General features: G+C 45.1%; 2 protein-coding genes and 1 long non-coding RNA gene across 3 annotated transcripts in view; all 3 read right to left on the bottom strand.

Annotated features, from left to right (window-relative positions):
* Window positions 1–1,950: 1,950 nt before the first annotated feature.
* Window positions 1,951–17,101, bottom strand: part of LOC127602086 (uncharacterized) — a 52,907-nt gene continuing 37,756 nt past the window's right edge. The window contains exon 3 of the long non-coding RNA XR_007962701.1: window positions 1,951–1,966. This is a non-coding gene — a long non-coding RNA (uncharacterized LOC127602086). The remainder of the gene's footprint in view (window positions 1,967–17,101) is intronic.
* On the bottom strand, window positions 1,962–7,449 carry LOC127602075 (sia-alpha-2,3-Gal-beta-1,4-GlcNAc-R:alpha 2,8-sialyltransferase-like). The gene is made up of 4 exons (XM_052067926.1): window positions 7,065–7,449; window positions 5,522–5,644; window positions 4,144–4,701; window positions 1,962–2,249 (listed from the first exon to the last, which is right to left on the bottom strand). Exons 1-4 carry the CDS (start codon window positions 7,211–7,213, stop codon window positions 1,967–1,969), a joined length of 1,113 nt encoding a protein of 370 aa, XP_051923886.1. The 5' UTR covers window positions 7,214–7,449; the 3' UTR covers window positions 1,962–1,966.
* LOC127602076 (cyclin-G2-like) lies at window positions 8,253–14,824 on the bottom strand. Its single transcript, XM_052067927.1, has 7 exons — window positions 14,617–14,824; window positions 14,394–14,525; window positions 12,033–12,286; window positions 10,956–11,034; window positions 10,792–10,890; window positions 8,568–8,770; window positions 8,253–8,480 (listed from the first exon to the last, which is right to left on the bottom strand). The coding sequence occupies exons 1-7, from the start codon at window positions 14,746–14,748 to the stop codon at window positions 8,390–8,392; spliced, it is 990 nt and encodes a 329-aa protein (XP_051923887.1). The 5' UTR covers window positions 14,749–14,824; the 3' UTR covers window positions 8,253–8,389.

The raw sequence follows: 17,101 nt of genomic DNA, 5'->3' as shown, positions 1-17,101 counted from the left end.
GGTGATATTCCGGAAAATCGCAGTCAACAATACAAAGCAAAGCGCCCCCTTTAAAAGAAGGTTCCGGAAAAGGATTCTACAAGATTGTTAGTGTCTCTTGCATGCAATATGAGTTTTGAGCGGCGCATGCTCACACAACAAAGATGTAGCAAGTTGCCTGCTGAATGACGCCAGGCAAGAAAATCTCTCGCATTAGTGAAGGTGGCTGTGGTGCAAGTGAAATGCAAATTAGTTGTTAAATTAGTGTTCAAAATGTTGGCTTTTCTTAAGCTTTTAGCCGGGCTAGCTAATGCTTCGTTTAGTGGCTCAAATTCAGAAAGTCACAGTCTGAATTTATACAAGAACAAAAAAAAAGGAAAAAAGGGTAATTTCATATGGGAAAAAAAGTCCAAATGTTATGAAAATACCAAATTGTCATTTTTGACAAAAAAAAAAATAATTTGTGTAATTTTGTTTTAACAAAAGTTGTAAAAGTACAAATAATAGTTTGCAGAAGGGGGAAAAAAAGGTCGGATTAACGAAAAAATGTGTAATTTCATATGGAAAAAAAAGTCCAAATGTTATGAAAATACCAAATTGTCATTTTTGACCAAAAAAAAAAATAACGGGTGTAATTTTGTTTTAACAAAAGTTGTAAAAGTACAAATAATAGTTTGCAGAAGAGGGAAAAAAAGGTCGGATTAACGAAAAAATGTGTAATTTCATATGGAAAAAAAAGTCCAAATGTTATGAAAATACCAAATTGTAATTTTTGACCAAAAAAAAAATAACGTGTGTAATTTTGTTTTAACAAAAGTTGTAAAAGTACAAATAATATTTTGCAGAAGGGGGAAAAAAAAGGTCGGATTGTTCCAATGATGAATTTAAACTTTCATAAAGTAACCCGAATAAAATCATCACATCACAACACTAATGTGGGATTTGGATCAGGAAAAGTAGTAAGTGCGCAGGAAAAGTAAAGAAAACGCCCAAAAAAAAAACGCAGCTACGTAGTTAAAAGCCCAATTTTATACTTGCTAAATTACCTTTCGTTATATTTTTTTGCCACTTTATTCTACTACTTTAGAATTGCAGTATTATTTGCTCGAGAAATCTGGGGTTGATATGTTTTTTTTCTTGCGCAACAAAATTTTGGCCATGCCGTGACATCATTCCTTATGCTATCCACCATAGCTAAAGACGTCATATATTTTACAAATTGACACTAAAGTTGACAATAGTCGGTACTACAACCACATCTTGTTTGTAAATATATATATATATATATATGGACTGTATATACTATATATGATGTCTCTCACTTTGTGAATTTATGGCTTATCATTTGGAATGTCATTTCTTGATCCAAAAAGTTTAGAATTGGGACACTTTATTGTAAAAGTGTCGTAAACAAGAGTAGCGCCGATTGTCTGACAACTCATCTTGTAGCCAAAGAGTGTTGCGCGCCTTTGCAGATGTGTCCAATGGGATTTCAAAATACTAATCAAACTCCTTCCCTGAGATTAGGCAGTGATTCATTTGGGGGGGGGCGGGCGTTGGGACTCCAGTGGAACCTCCAAAGTCCGACAGTTCGCCCATCGATTTTAAATACAAGCTAGTAGTGAGATGGGCGAAATCCGGAGGTCAGCTGACCTTGGACAGGTGGGCGGAGTCTAGTCCTATTCATTTCCCTTGGTGGTAAACGCAGGTTTTGTGAATGCTAAAGGGCATCATAGAATTTTTTACTTTTTTTATTGTTGGAGCGGAACAATTCGAGGGTTGGGCTCTGTTTTGTCTTTGTGGAGGTTCTACTGTGTTTGCCACTGCCAGCAGGTATGTTGAAGGAGCGCCATAAAGGTGTCTGACTGGAAAATTTAACACCAAAATAGCCAAACCGAGCGAGACGGACATGTGGAATGAGAGCTCCGTGCGCGGCATCATACGCAAACCCCCTGCCTCTGGTGGCTGCCCCCCCCCCCCACCTCATCTACGGGCAATGCGTCAGGCTGAGCTTGGTGACGCCGTCGCGGTGCAGCCGGTAAAGCAGCTTGAACTCGCTGGGTAGCTGGTGGGTCTCCTGCCATTTTGTAGTGAACTTGGTACCCTTCTTGTCGTAGTAGTGGTAGGGCAGGTCCTTGCCCGTGTTGGGGTCCCAGCCGAAGGGCCAGAAACCGTACAGGTGGATCTCATCACACATGGCTGACGCCAGCGTGTACATGAGAATGCCAGTGCTCAGGCGCTTGGGGGAAAGGTTCTTTGTCTTCCAGTATCTGCCCCAGGGAACAGACAAAAGAGTTTTGTCAATACATGACGCAATATATTCCGTTATTTATTACCTTCTCACCCATCACCATGAGAGGGATTTTTATGTAGTGGACTGCGACTACTAGTTCACTCATCGTTAAAATGAAAAATAGTTTTGGATCACCACTCTGGCAATTTGTTATGACATCATAATTAAAATGCATTGCATCAACGTCAGCTAGTAGACCTTCGGTTCCCGAGAGCACACTGAAGGCAACTCACTAGATCAGGCATGTCCAAAGTCCGGCCCGGGGGCCAAATCCGGCCCGCGGTCGAATTTCATCCGGCCCTCGGCCCCTGTCATAAAATCAGTGCCGTCTGGCCTGCAGGTTGGGCGCAATGGAACACGTGTTGCATTGACTGAGGTCTCGTAGCCTGGTGAGTGATGTTTCATAGAGTACTGCTTCCCTCTAGTGGCTAAATGAGTAATAGCATTTAGACACGAGAGGGCATCACTCGCGAGTTAACAAGACATCACTCCGTGTTTATATTGACTGATATGTCATATTTCAAATGATCCTTGCAGTTGTGGATATGTGTATTGCTTGTTCATTTCCCTGTTGTTCGAGTCAATGGTTTTGTGACTATGTAAAAGTCATGGTGATACATTTTATGTTTCAAATCAATCAATTTGCACTCAGGAGACTTCTGTTTAAGAAAAAGTCAAGTGAATAAGCAGCTGCATGTGATGTACCTGTTTCAAATGAACCAAAAGAAATTCTTAAGATTGTTGAAATTAAAATAAAAATGGAAATGTGAAACAGACTGGCTTACTAAAATTTGTTGAACAATATTGTTCAACAAATATTGTTCACTGACATTTTCCCACATAAAATCTGGCCCCCTTGGCAAAAAGTTTGGACACCCCTGCACTAGATATTCGAACAGTGCTACAGTCGCAAGTTTGAGTCCTGTAAACGACACATTTTTCTGCGAATGCTAGCTCTGTTTCATTATTCAGGAGACTCGCACTTAGCTTATGGCAAGAGCAGTTTGGCAGGACAGCATTAAAATCCAAAGGGGTATCACTGTGTGGTTTTGAATCCTTTGCCGAAAAGGGAATATTTTCCCGGAACTTTGGGGTAAATTTTGCTTCAATTCGCGGTAGCATTAATGCTAATGTTATGATTGAAGTTATGAACAGAGGTTGTGGCAGACTTTAAAACCACTGCGGTGTCCCTACGTATCTTCATACCGCGTTTTCCTTTTAGTGCTAGCATTTTTGCTAACGATAGAATGTAGAATCTTGTTAAAATGTTGATGTGGCTGAGAGGTTAAGGGGGGTGACATTACATTTTTTTTGGGGGGGGGGTCTAACTGTGCCGGTTCGAATCCAGCCAAGAACAGATAACTTTTCTGTCTGATTTACTTTTGAAATTTGTGCTAATGTTAGCATCTGGGCGATATCTCACTGGTTGTTGTGGCCAGGTGGTTCAGTGGATGCACTATAAATCCGTCGGATTTTTCATGTTTAGGTTGGAATCCTGCCAACAATGTAAAGAAATTTCTTTCTTCCTCGGTTTATGCGGTTATGCTAACGCTAGCCTCTCCAAACGTTATTACAGTTGTCGGAGCCGACCAGTTAGGGCGATGGGAGTTGAAATTGATTGTGGTCTTCTGGTTTGAATCCAGATAAACGTTCCAGAATTTGTCATTATTCCTTAGACTTTAGTTAGTGGTACCATTTTTCAACTTCCCCGATGTCTTCTACTTCAGTGCTCGCATTTATGCTGATCTAGAAAACATTTCAGAGATTGATGCGGTCAAACAGTTAAAGGGGGATGGACTGGAGAGCTCCCCATGCAGTGTCAAATCCTCCCAACAACAATCGATCCACAATGAACCATCTTCCGGTCTTACTTGTTGACGTTGTGCATGATGTTTCCGGGCCAGGCCAGCTCCACCTTGAGCTGGCCCTTGTGCTCCACAAAGAAGTCCACCAGGGTGCGCGTGACGGTAGCCGACGTATGCAAGAAGAAGGCCGGGATCCACAGGATGGCGCCCTCCAGCTTCTTCAGGTGCAGGAAGAAGTTGTTTCGATCCTGGATGGTCAGCAGGTTGTTGTAGTACCTTTCCAGGATGCTGGGGTTGAAGGTGGTCAGGTTAGTCTTGCGACCCACGTCTTTGGCATACACCTCGGTCGGGGCGAAGTTGCAGCGAAAGACAAAGTCGGCGCGGTCGATCTCGGAGCCGCACTGGCTGCCCGTCAGGATGCCGCTGTTGCCCACCACGGCGCAGGTGCCATAGTGTTTGTCCAGGATGGGCGAGGCGTCGGGTAGCAGGGACTTGAAGTTGTTGCTGATGGAGAAGACGTACTTGTGGCTGGAGTAGTCGAAGTGCATCAGCTGGCCCACGCGGACGCTGCTTTTGGTCAGAGAGAAGTTGTGCGGAATGTCGATGAAGTTGAAGATGTCCTTCCTGAAATAAAAGTACGGAAAATTGAGTTTACTGGTCCTCTCAAGGGGACACTTTGCCTCCAAATAGGTAAAGAGCGAGGCCAATTCCTTTATATGGGTGGGAGAAAAACCCACAATTTTTTAAGCTCAGAAAAGATGGCCCAAGCAACTAAAAACCAGAGTTGTTTACAACTCGGAAACAAGAAATGACAAAAGAAGATGTAAAATTGGAAGGCTATAATATTACTGCATCTTAGTGAGACAGTTTCGCACCGGAAGGAGCAAAACAATGTGCTTTGAAGTGATCTAAAAAAAAATGTGGAAAATAAACTAATTCTCTTGAAATATGTCAATGGTTTTTATGAGGAACAATATTGAAAAAGTCATTTTTTTCTTTAATTAAAGTTTTATTTGGGTTTAAGGAGGAGGCTAGAACGGATTGATGATATTTCCATTCATTCCAATTGAGAAAGATGATTTGAAGTTACAAACGTGGTGATGAAATGACCCACAATCGTATCATCGGGCGTCACTATTTATGTAACTACAACAAAATGACTCGTGTTCATCTTTTATCGCCAAACTCAAATGTTTTGACTCAAAGTAAAGCCATCGGACTCTCTTTTCTGATACTTTTGTATATGCTGGATGTATGTGCTTATCCCACACGAGAGCAAATATCACACCAAGGGGCATGCCTCCCAGAGAGGTCTAAAACTGGAATGTCCGCTTGATTCTTCCAGTCTGAGAATTCTCTCACATCTTTCTCATTTCCTTTGACCTCGGCGAACAAGGCCGCATCAAATCAGCCCCCCGCCAGACACAGAATCTCTTTATCTTACCTCTGCTGGAAGAAGGCAGTCTTGTTGAATTTCCACTTGGGCGGCTTCCCCTGTAGCTCCTCGTTCAGGGCGTTGGTCAGCGGGATGAAAGAAGGGTCCAAGAAATTCATGGCGAACTGCGATCTGATGAGGACACACGAGTGGCATTGTGATCCGAACACTTGGCGTGTAATTGTGTCCGTTCCATCCTCATCTGGCCTCTCTAAGACTAATGTGTTTGTAGTATAATGAGATCCAGTGCAAAGAGCTACACCCCCCCTCCCCCCTCAAAAAAAAAAAATGCCCAGAGCTCTTTCTAATCTTTTCATCCAAAATATACTCCAAGTCCCATCTGTGTTATATTAGATAAGTCAATTAAAAAATAAATGAATATCTGTCTCGCGATGGAAAATAACATAGACAGTGATCCAAAGCATACCACACCATGTGTCTCCTCTATCTGTTGATGGAGCAATGGAAAGTAAGTACTCATGAAGCAGAATATCTATAGCATAGCAGATCACGTGCCATCTAACTTTCCACCAACCGTCTATGCAACAGCTCGGGATCCAAGGCATACCACATCAGACGCCATCTATCTACTCATCTATAGGAAGTAACCATTTTGTGTTTATATTGCACTTAATTGAAAGATGTTTGTTGTTTTTTTTCTCTTTCTTCTTTCTTCTTTCTACTTACATTCTTGCTGCTGGAGGCTATAAATTTCCCCATTCATTCATTCATTCATCTTCCTAACGGCTTGATCCTCACCTGGGTCGCGGGGGGTGCTGGAGCCTATCCCAGCTGTCTCCGGGCAGTAGGCGGGGGACACCCTGAATCGGTTGCCAGCCAATCGCAGGGCACACAGAGACGAACAACCATTCGCACTCACACTCACACTCACACCTAGGCATTTTCCTAAAAATAAAAATAAAAAAAAAGTGGAATTTTGCATGTGGGAGGAAACCGGAGTACCCGGAGAAAACCCACGCAGGCCCGGGGAGAACATGCAAACTCCACACAGGGAGGCCGGAGCTGGAATCGAACCCGGTACCTCTGCACTGTGAAGCCGACGTGCTAACCACTGGACTACCGGGCTGCTAAATTTCCCCAGTGTGGGACAAATAAAGGATATCTTATCTTATCTTAACCGCTCATGATCCAAAGCATAACACATCGCGTGTCTTCTATACATCCGTCTGTCTATTTTTGGAATATAACAGGATCCAAAGCATAACACAGATTCATCATTGACCCATCAAAAGTGACACTTTGTAAACCAAAGCATGCATCAGCAACATCATGTGTTTTCTGACTACCTAAATATCGATTAAAAAAAGGGAGTAATGTTCCACAAGCAGACCACATCGATCGACCAATCAATCTATGGAAGCACACGTCATAATAAATACCTAAATCTCCCTATTAGTAACATGACGTACACGTGGTTCCACCTGCACCCTGTTTGATTGACAAGCAGGCATAAGGCGAGCGTGACGCGCGGCCACCGCCTCCACCACCTGGCCGCACCTTTCCCCACGCACAGGCCCCGCTCATCACTCACCGGAAGCCCGCGTGGAACATGATCCGGGGCCCCCCGACGGGCGTCCCGAAGAGGCTGTCCTTCCGCAGGGACACGTAGCTGATGAGCGACAGGATGAGCACCGCCACGCACAGGATGATTAGACCCAAGGCGCGGGCCGCGCGGACCATCTTGGCGAGGAGAGCGGCCTCGCTCACACGGCGGTCGTCGTCGTCGTCGTCGTAATCCGGCCGAGTGTCCGCATCGCCGGCGTGGCGGCCGCTTCCGCTTCTTCTACAGCTGGTGGCGGCGGTTCATCGCCGGCCGCGGGTGCCATTTTGCGGATGCATGGTGAGGAGGATGATGGTGGCAGGGATGGAGCTCGGTTGGTTGTCATCCCCGCTCGTACCGCCTTCATCAAAGGAGATGGAGCCCGAGTGCGCGCGCGCGCACGCACACGTACACTCGCACGCACGCACGAGCGCGCGCACGCAAGAAAAGCTTGTCCAATAACATCATATGGGAGTGGGCGGCTTGGGCACATTAATTATGATTTATAGAGAGAATTTAACACCCACGACAGTAAAAGAAAACACAAAAACAAACACGAAAAAATAAATAAAATAAAAGCCTCCAAATATTTAACCCACAAATGCTCATTGTGTTGAAGATCAAATTAAGACTTTATTTGGGAATATTAAGATGACATATCTCATGATGTACAATAATTTTGCACAAGCTATTAAAAATTAAAAACACTGTTTCAACTCTTAAGAGCGTGATACTCCAAGTGTGGTAAGCGAGTACAGTTTTTCATTTTCCTATTTTTACATGCGGTGTTCAAACCACATATTGTTGCAGTGGCTAAAAATGATATTAACTAAATGGCGATGGAATAAAAAGTCGGCATTCAAAGCAATATCTTTCATTTTGAGAACAGGTTCATGTACGTGTTCCTTTTGCGATACATTCAAATAAAACGTTTCTCCCCACCCTTTTTCAGGTGTTTACTTTTTCAGTATAATCGTTTTAGTAAACAGAGTACAAAAATAATAAAAGCCTTCATAACACAGCAGCATATATTCGATCTGGAATGTACACATTAAAATGTCACATTATTATATTATAATGTAATATATCATATTATAATGTCACAGTTTGCACATATCACTTGCAACATGCTGCTTGGAGCTGCAGCCAAGAACAGCAAATCTTTTTTTTTTTCCCCTCAAAAGGTGTCTGGCGCGGACTCAAAGCCAACAAGGAGCTGCCAACATTTTTTTTTTTTTTTGCATAGATGAGATAAGTTCGCTAAGCGAGAAGCAAGTCAAAGTTTGCGTAGAAAGAAAGAAAGAGGTGGTTCCGAGTCACGAATCGTAGTCAGGGAAGAAGGACCCTTCACCGGCACTGCCCAGAGAACCGCACGGACTCTCTTCACCGCTACTCACGTCCTCCTCACTGTCACAAAAATGCGAATAAGTGAGTTTTTTTGGCAACGAGTTACTCAACAGATCATGATTTTTTTTTAAAAACTGCCTCGTTGACCTTAGTCTGTGGTCGCAGGCGTCCTCGGGAATGGAGGGCAGACGGGGGGCGGCGCAGTGGGAGGTGTTCAGACTCTGCGCCGTCCTACTGGACAAGACCCACACCAGCTTCCTGCTGTCGGGCTTGTGGCACCGAGCCGAGTGGTACTCCGTCATGCGCGTAGCCACCAGCTGCCGCCACTGCCGCAGATCGCTGTCGCCCACCTGTGGAAGAATGATCACTCGGGTACAATACTGTCAGCTGCTATCACGCAAGAGGTTCCACATGGGGGTTATTCTGAAAAATGGCAACTCAGAGGGGGGGAAAAAAAAAAAGACCGCGACTAGAATTTTGTAGATAATTGTACCGGGGCAGGAAAAAAGAATGATCACAAAAATGTTATAAAAAAATCATCTGCGACATGTTAAATAATATTTAAACAATTTTGATTTTTAAAAAAATTGGCAAATATGTGAGTTTTTTAAAAGATGAAAACAGTCAAAACACTGAAAAAAAATGAACAAATAACAATTTTAACAAAATAGGATCACAGAAATATTCATTCATTCATTCATTCATTTTCCGAGCCGCTTGATCCTCACTAGGGTCGCGGGGGGTGCTGGAGCCTATCCCAGCTGTCTCCGGGCAGTAGGCGGGGGACACCCTGAATCGGTTGCCAGCCAATCACAGGGCACACAGAGACGAACAACCATTCGCACTCACACTCACACCTAGGGACAATTTAGAGTGTTCAATCAGCCTGCCACGCATGTTTTTGGAATGTGGGAGGGAACTGGAGCACCCGGGGAAAACCCACGCAGGAGAACATGCAAACTCCACACAGGGAGGCCAGAGCTGGAATCGAACCCGGTACCTCTGCACTGTGAAGCCCACGTGCTAACCACTGGACTACCGGGCCGCCATTAAAAAAAATCCCAAACCCTAACTTGAACCCTAATTATTTAAAATCCCAAAACCCTAGACCTTCTGAATTTATTATGATCATGCCTTCAAACCCTAACCCGCCTGTATCCGAAATCAACTCAACTGAACCTAACCATTTTCTACCACTTAGGTCATGTCGCGGGCACAACCGCTTTAGCGGGGAAGGCACAGACTTCCCTCTCCCCAGCCACTTCTTCCAACTCGTCGCGGGTGATGCCCAGGTCATTTTCTCACATTTCCCGACAAGACGCTTGGACTGTGGCACCATCTCCTTCTTTCCCTTCACCGCCGGAACACAGGAGCCCAAGACCCTCGCCTGCGTTTCCTCTCACATTGGGCAGACGCGGAATGCCCGATTCAAAAGTCACGTCGCTGGACCCTCCTCCTCCTTGGCAAAAACAATACAGACGGACCCGGATGCATTAATCTGTGTGTGAACCACTCAGGAAATAATAGGACCGCAATACAATAGCCTATTTTCCTTCCCTCAGGTATTTTTTTTTTCTTCTTGTACGCCTCGGACAACATGTTGACAAAAATTCTGACTTCTTCAGCATTTTCCGTGCGAAAATAAAGAGCGTGCCTATCTATGGCAAATGAGAACCTGATCTTCAGGTTCTTGAACTCGAATCTGTCCTGAATTTTGTTTTTGTTTAGATTACATTTGTTTTTGCTTCATCGTCTCGTTTCCTCACGTGCCTCTGTTGTCTTCCTAGTTTGCTTTAATTTCCAGACTTTCTTGTCATCCCGGCCCGGTTCCCTCCAGCGCCTTGTGTCTTGCCCAGCTCTTCCTTTGTTTTTGTGGAAGGAGATTTTGCGGAATCAAAAGGTATAATATGAGAATGAAGCTGTTCTTTTACATCCATCCATCCATTTTCCGAACCGCTTGATCCTCACTAGGGTCGCGGGGGGTGCTGGAGCCTATCCCAACTGTCTTCGGGCAATAGGCGGGGGACACCCTGAATCGGTTGCCAGCCAATCGCAGGGCACACAGAAACGAACAACCACTCACACTCACACCTAGGGACAATTTAGAGTGTTCAATCAGCCTGCCACGCATGTTTTTGGAATGTGGGAGGAAACCGGAGCACCCGGAGAAAACCCACGCAGGCCCGGGGAGAACATGCAAACTCCACACAGGGAGGCCGGAGCTGGAATCGAACCCGGTACCTCTGCACTGTGAAGCCGACGTGCTAACCACTGGACTACCGGGCCGCCTCTCACAGAAATATTTCAATTGAAATCTGTGCATAGCTAAATTATCATATGCTAAACCGCGAGGATGGATACTGTGTCATACCTTTGTAAGTCTTCGCAGCTGCCGTAGCATCTTGGACGCGGCGGCACACTGCAGGGTTTCAAACTCGTGGGTGACGAGGGCGAGGGCCAGCACGGACGACTGCGAGGAAGAAACTTGGGTCAGCGACACTCTGGTGAAGCCAGACCGAGAGGGAAAAGCCGTACTTTTGCTTTGGAGAAAACAAGTCGACACAAGCAGGCTTTCAGGTGAGCTTCCAGCTTCACGATGCTCGGAATGTTTATCCTGAAGGGAAAAAAAAAAAAAACCTCAGCAATCGAAATGCAGTGCAATTGAGAGCAAGAAAGGGCAGAGAAGGCCTCGAGCTAAACTCCAATAGAACTCATTCCCACAGAGCAAAATGTAGTTTTTATTCATTCATCTTCCTAACCGCTTGATCCTCACTAGGGTCGCGGGGGGTGCTGGAGCCTATCCCAGCCGTCTCCGGGCAGTAGGCGGGGGACACCCTGAATCGGTTGCCAGCCAATCGCAGGGCACACAGAAACGAACAACCATTTGCACTCACACTCACACCTAGGGACAATTTAGAGTGTTCAATCAGCCCTGCCATGCATATTTTTGTAATGTGGGAGGAAACCGGAGCACCCGGAGAAAACCCACGCAGGCCCGGGGAGAACATGCAAACTCCACACAGGGAGGCCGGAGCTGGAATCGAACCCGGTACCTCTGCACTGTGAAGCCGACGTGCTAACCACTGGACTACCGGGCCGCCCAGTTTTTATTCATTCATCTTCCGAGCCGCTTGATCCTCACTAGGGTCGCGGGGGGTGCTGGAGCCTATCCCAGCTGTCTCCGGGCAGTAGGCGGGGGACACCCTGAATCGGTTGCCAGCCAATCGCAGGGCACACAGAGACGAACAACCAACCACGCTCACACTCACACCTAGGGACAATTTAGAGCGTCCAATCAGCCTGTCATGCATGTTTTTGTAATGTGGGAGGAAACCGGAGTACCCGGAGAAAACCCACGCAGGCCCGGGGAGAACATGCAAACTCCACACAGGGAGGTCGGAGCTGGAATCGAACCCGGTACCTCTGCACTGTGAAGCCCACGTGCTAACCACTGGACTACCGGGCCGCGTGTAGTTTTTATTTCAGTGTCATTTTACTGGAAAAATGTAAAGGTAAAAATGTTGACTTTCTATATTTTTTGTGGGTCTGGGATCCGCGATAAACGCTCGTTCACCTTCCACCGGATGTGCGGCTGACGGGGTGCTTACTTACCCCTCATCGCGGCACACGGCGCTCACAGCCGAGTAGTAGAGTTGCAGAAAGGTGAAGGCGGTGACCGCTGGGCTCTCAGGGCGGAGCTTCTGGGACACGACGCTCTCCGTGCGACGCAGATCCGACGCGGTGAACTTGCTGTGACTGATGCGGATGAGCTCCTGGCTGGGCGCCACGTCTTTGGCCGCCTCGGTGGCGCCGGCCGCCAAGTGGAGGCAGCACACGGACACGCGCGGCACGTTTTTGGGCTGAGCCTGTCACAATCCCCAACCGAGGCGACAAGTCAGTCTTGGGATGACATGGCTAAACCGACGCGGCGTTGCAGAAATGAGGTCATCGTGAAAAGTGAAATATAATGGCGTCTTGAGACGTGAGCGGCAGAATAATATTCGGATTGACGATTAATCGAGTAGTTCAAAATATAAATTAAATTTTTAAAAAATAGTTTTTCTACAGGCGGCCCGGTAGCCCGGTGGTTAGCACGTCGGCTTCACAGTGCAGAGGTACCGGGTCCGATTCCAGCTCCGGCCTCCCTGTGTGGAGTTTGCATGTTCTCCCCGGGCCTGCGTGGGTTTTCTCCGGGTGCTCCGGTTTCCTCCCACATTCCAAAAACATGCATGACAGGCTGATTGGACGCTCTAAATTGTCCCTAGGTGTGAGTGTGAGTGCGAATGGTTGTTCATTTCTGTGTGCCCTGCGATTGGCTGGCGACCGATTCAGGGTGTCCCCCGCCTACTGCCCGGAGACAGCTGGGATCGGCTCCAGCACCCCCCGCGACCCTAGTGAGGATCAAGCGGCTCGGAAAATGAATGAATGAATGAATGAATGAATGAGTTTTTCTACTGTTTTTGTCCACTTAATGCTGGCAAAAATAAATATATTCAATTATCGGCGGAACATTTGACAGCTTTACAATACTTTGCCCTAAAGTATTTAACTTTACAATGGAGAGAAAAATCTGATTTTTGGAGGGTGAGGGGGGTTTGATTTTTGACCATTTGAAAGGCACAAATATCAGCCAATTAAATCAGCCGATTAGTCGTTCAGGTCAAGTCCTAGTTACAAACCTTTCGGCAACAGATCATTGATCACACACAGCGGAGTAACAACTAGACTGAGAAAAAAATAGCAAGAATCACAGTCATATATTCTTTATCCTTTGCGAAAAATGACTACCGGTGAATTGCAATTTGGGAAGGGTATATTCATCCTCTTTTTTTTTTTTTGTGTGGACCAATTTGGGTCAGCACAACTGAGTGCAGATTCACATGAAATCAAAGGGTAGCATGTTAAGATAAGATAAGATAAGATATCCTTTATTCGTCCCACACAGGTTACCTCACTCCTTGAGTACTTACCAAGACCGAGTCCTGATACCTCTTGTACTTTTGACATTTTACCTAAGCCATGGTCCAAACATTGAGAAAAAAGGATCTTCTTTTCTGAATAACGTCAAACTGCCGCAGTTATAGCGCCAACTACTGCCGAGGAGGACTTAAAAATAAGATTTTTTTTTTTTTGCCATCGGAAAGTATCAGTGGCTGGTATCGACAGCCTCCAGGAGTACCCGAGACCTTAAAATAAGGCCGGTATACATACAATCCGTTTCAGTTTGTGCATTTTGTGCAAAGACCATTTGAAATGATGTCATGTTTGTGAATCAAGGGATAGAAATCATTAAAAAAAAATCTGATTCAGTGAAAATATTTGACTCATGGATTATTCAAATAATCATCAGTTACAGCCTGAGCAGTGCCTCAGTATAGGTTTGTGATCACAGAGGGATTTTTAGAGCCGTAGAAAGTCAGGTTGGGAACAGGTTGCTGCGTGCGAACAGGTTTGGGTAATAGAGGCTATTACCACGGTGACTGACTCAGAATTTCTCTAACCCGCCTCTCTGCAGCAGATAACTCTGATTTTCTTGCGCTTACATGTTAACTTTCTTGCAGTTGTGTCGTAACCTACTTCTTGGAAGACCGGACTTGCCAGGAGAAGAACTCGTGTTGTTGTTGTTGTTGATGGACAGAACTTTTCCTAATATTTGGACCCGCATCTCACGTCACACATACTGCGCTAAAGGCTCTATTATTTAATTAGCATTTTTAAAAAAATGATTGTTAGTATTAATCATTTAATCATCAATTACATTCATTAATAAAAGAATTAATTGATACCGACACTGTTCAATTGTTTTTTGGCGTACATGTAACAGTGGTTGTGGTTGTCATTTTACAAAACATTTTGTTAGAGCTGCAGCTGTTGTGAAATGCGCTACAAAATAAAGTTGCATTGTATTGGTTTGACACGGGGATGGATTATTTGTGTCCACTTTATTTCCTGTGGGATTGTTAACTGTCTTACCTTTGTGAGGGTGAGATATCGATCGAACAGATTGACGGCTCGGACAAAGGTTTGAGTGCTGTAGCCGAAGAAGCTGGTCAGACCCCACAGCTCCTCTACTCTGTTGTCTCTGCATTTTGCCGACACGGCACTCTGAATATTGAAGGTTATATTTGTATTTCTAAGGAGGTCAAACAACAAATGCACATAAACAACAAAAAAAATGGGTCAATCGGTGGCTTACTTCAGAGGACTCCATCATCTTCAAACCAGACTTGCTGGGAAGGAAGTTGCCCTCCTGTGCACAGCAGGACTTCAGCTCTTTCACCAGGGTCTTGTCCAGTCCTCCATGGTCCCTCATCCTGGAAAAGAACATGCTTTTAGAGCACCGTGATTCATGCAATAACACGCCAGTGTGTGTACGTGTATGCGTGTTTGGGGTGGGGGTGAGGGGGCTGGAGCAGCTCTTCAGACCGCGAGCAAGCCACACCTGCTGGGTGTCATGTATCACTGGACGGCCACCTCCCCCAAACACCACCCAAATAATTTTTTTTAAACCACATAACAACACTTGGATTATTGGGGATTATGGGGAGAAGACCAAATCCAAAATTATAAAATATATCTCCATTATACACAAACTATCAAAGGTTGTTAAAGTACAAAAAAAGGTTAAGTTATTTACTGTACCTCAGATAAGGAAGCACCCTGGCGTGTAAACATTCGTGGAACGCACGTGCAGCGTTAAAACTTTAAGTACTGCAATAAAACCCTCGTCGACGTTACTCGTGGAAGGGATCGCCCGGACGAGATAAACAACTGCTCCTCAGTTGGAAATTTACAATACCCATGATGCATCGCAGCGGATGATAATAAAATATTATCTGATGGGTTTCTTTCCTTTTTTTAAGAGTAACTTGAACATGAGCGGAGTTCTACTTCCTGGCACAAAATTGCGATGTTATAGTGATAATGATAATAATAATCATAATGTCTTTTAATGAAGTCACAAAAAGCCCACGTTGATACGGTTCACGTCGTTCCAGTTTCCACCACAGGACGGCAGTATACTTTGTGAATGCATTGAAACGAGTCGTCACTAAACCGCAAAAGAAGCTTATTTAAAAAGCAACGGCTAGAGTTTTACTTAACCGTTTATTGATGTTATTGTCTTTCGATTAAAACACACACACACACACAATATTATATTTTATTAACTATATTTAGGACGATCATAAATGGTGGTAACGATGACGACGCCATAAATGGAGTTTCCATAATGGAAAGCGCTTGATAATTGACAATTGATATTTCAATCGTTTAACAGGCTATAGGTCATGCTAATGGTTGCAATATTTATCTTGGTATTTTTTAGATGACAGAAACCTGGTATTTGGACAGAGTGATGCAGACTTTTTACTTCCACTGCATTCAAGGCGGTCCTGTTAGAACAGAAGAGCTGATTACAACTGTTGACCAGGAGGTGGAGATGTTGAGTCATAAACTGAGCTCATCCAAAGTCACCGTGCTTCGCATTAGCACCAAGCTGGAACTTCTCAAGTAAATATGAAGGTGTCTGACTTTTTTTTCCCCCACCCCTGCTGAGTCAGCATTTTAAAGTTAAAATGTATTTTCAGGACATCGTTGCAGCAGCAGCTGGTCAGTGAACTACAGTCAACCCGCTCAGGCCGTCAACATAAGTTGTTGTGGTGAAGACGATTCCATCTGGTGAGCCCCACTGTGCTTGCTCCTCTTCCTCCAGAAGACCGGTGACTTGAGACAGTATAAGGCCCAGGAGGAGGCGCAGACCCCGGTAAGAGAACGGGAACAAGCTCAGCCGGAGGAGAACGAGCAACAAGCCAAACCTGAATAATTTAGGGGGCATGAGCTACACCTACACAGTCAATCACTTTTTGACAGGATGTCATTTCTCTAGGCCAGGGGTCACCAAACTTTTTGAGAGTGAGAGCTACTTCTTGTGTCCTGATTGTGTGAAGGGCTACTAAATTGATACACGTCTAAAATAACATTTGTACAAATTACATTTAATAATATTAGAACATTAGCTAGCTAGATATATACTGTAGCTAGCTAGTTAGATAGCTAAATAGGTAGCTATAGAATCTATAATACTGCCCATGTTTGCATTTTTAAATCATAATTTCTACGAGCAAATCACAATCCTAGCACTGGCGGGCTACTGGTGTGGTCCTCACGGGCTACCTGGTGCTCGCGGGCACCACGTTGGAGACCCCTGCTCTAGGCCAACAGGCGAAGGTACATCTTAACGTTAATTTATCGATCCATCCGTTTTGGTGAGCAGCCAATCACAGGGCACCCCTAAACTGACAACAATTCATGCTCACGTTCACACCTGTGGACACTTTTGTCTTCAATCTAGCTAGCGTCAAACCACACAAGAACGGTGAGAACTTGTAAAGTCCACACAGGAAGGCTGGATTCAAATCCCGACCTCAGAACAGTGAGTTGGACCTGTTCACCAGTCATCTGGCAATTTGAATTTCAACATATATGATTTCTCCGGGTGCTCCGGTTTCCTCCCACATTCCAAAAAATATGCATGGCAGGCTGATTGAACACTCTAAATTGTCTCTAGGTGTGAGTGTGAGCGTGGATGGTTGTTCGTCTATGTGTGCCCTGCGATTGGCTGTCAACCGATTCAGGGTGTCCCCCGCCTACTGCCCGGAGACAGCTGGGATAGGCTCCAG

This window comes from Hippocampus zosterae, chromosome 6 (genome assembly GCF_025434085.1).
Source record: "Hippocampus zosterae strain Florida chromosome 6, ASM2543408v3, whole genome shotgun sequence".
Lineage (NCBI taxonomy): Eukaryota > Metazoa > Chordata > Actinopteri > Syngnathiformes > Syngnathidae > Hippocampus > Hippocampus zosterae.
Note: the sequence above shows the minus strand (reverse complement) of the source record. Positions and strands in the feature narration are given on the sequence as shown.